Source organism: Mobula hypostoma, chromosome 2, assembly GCF_963921235.1.
Source record: "Mobula hypostoma chromosome 2, sMobHyp1.1, whole genome shotgun sequence".
Taxonomy (NCBI): domain Eukaryota; kingdom Metazoa; phylum Chordata; class Chondrichthyes; order Myliobatiformes; family Myliobatidae; genus Mobula; species Mobula hypostoma.
In genome coordinates this window covers 121,287,914-121,289,136 of record NC_086098.1, presented here as the reverse complement: position 1 = coordinate 121,289,136, position 1,223 = coordinate 121,287,914, and the positions used below count along the sequence as shown (strand labels likewise).

At 58.2% G+C, this 1,223-nt stretch overlaps 1 protein-coding gene across 1 annotated transcript; it reads right to left on the bottom strand.

The window, feature by feature from the left end:
- Positions 1-366: 366 nt before the first annotated feature.
- Positions 367-913, bottom strand: LOC134359355 (cold-inducible RNA-binding protein B-like). The gene has a single exon (XM_063072485.1). The coding sequence runs from the start codon at positions 849-851 to the stop codon at positions 438-440; it is 414 nt and encodes a 137-aa protein (XP_062928555.1). The 5' UTR covers positions 852-913; the 3' UTR covers positions 367-437.
- Between the last annotated feature and the right edge of the window lie 310 nt (positions 914-1,223).

Below are 1,223 nucleotides of genomic sequence, written 5' to 3'. Positions count from 1 at the left end.
TTGTCTTAAGGAAATAAAGTACCCAGGCTTCGGAAAGCGGGATTTTGCTTCTCAAACGACACATTTTCACCATTAGGAGAGACCAGACTGCTTCAACGCTACAGAGGCGCTGGGTCACTACGCACATCTACCGCCCGCCACAACTTCCTCCGCGTTAATTCAAAGTAAAAAAATGTCTTTTAAGTTACAAACTGGGTGAACTTTTAAGCTATAAAACTTCGCGACGAACAAAGGAGGGGTGGAGCAGGAAAGCGAGTGGAGCACAAGAGGGGAGAGGCGTTTGGCACCAACAGAGGCAGTCCTGTAATGGCGGGACGGGACTCATGGACAGGAACCTGCCGCCTCCCCGCTCCTCCTCCCTCAGTAGGGTGTTAAGTATAGGGTGGGGGTGGGGAGAGAAGTGGGCCTCGGTTTCAGGCCGGGTACACACACGCAAGTCACTGGTAGGAGCTGCGGCCTCCATAACTGTAGCTGCCTCGGCCTCGGGAGTAGCCATCACCGCGGTAGTCCCTCGTGTCATACTGCCGGGCGCCGAATCCGCCACCTCGCCCGCGGCCATAACTTCGTCCTCCGCCGCCGTAGCCACCGCCGCCTCCCGACTTCTTCTCAGCGTGGTCCACCCGGATCTGGCGACCGTCCAGAGACTTGCCGTTCATCGCCTGCATTGCATCGTGGGCATCACCCGGGTTCTCGAAGGTGATGAAGCCAAAGCCGCGGGACGTCTGGGTGTCCCTGTCCTTGATAACACGCACCTCGGAGATCTGCCCGTACTTGCAGAACACCTCCTCCAGCGCCTGCTCGTCCGTCTCAAAGTTGAGGCCGCCGATGAATAACTTTCCTTCCTCGGCCATGGTGGTTGTGCGTACGTTCTCTGCCTCTCGTGGTCCCGCTCTGCTCCTTCGGCGGCTGCAGCTAGACTACTCTAGCTCGGCTCGCTCCGCCCACCTGCCCCCACGCCGCTGCTCCATTGGCCAGACCCCGTGGACACCAGCCAATCGCACGGCAAGTGGGTCTTTCCGCGCCGCAACTGCGCGAGATCCTGCCTCCGACTGCAGCCTGCTCCCGCCCGCCCGCCATCTTGTCGACTCGCAGTTGTTCAACCTCCATTCTGAGCTGTTTGTGCGTTCTTCCTGGAAACTGGCGCCGAGGTACTGCAAAGTGCGAGACTTCCACCAAAATTTTACTTGGGGTTCACCCGTACACTCTCAAAATTTAAGGGTAGT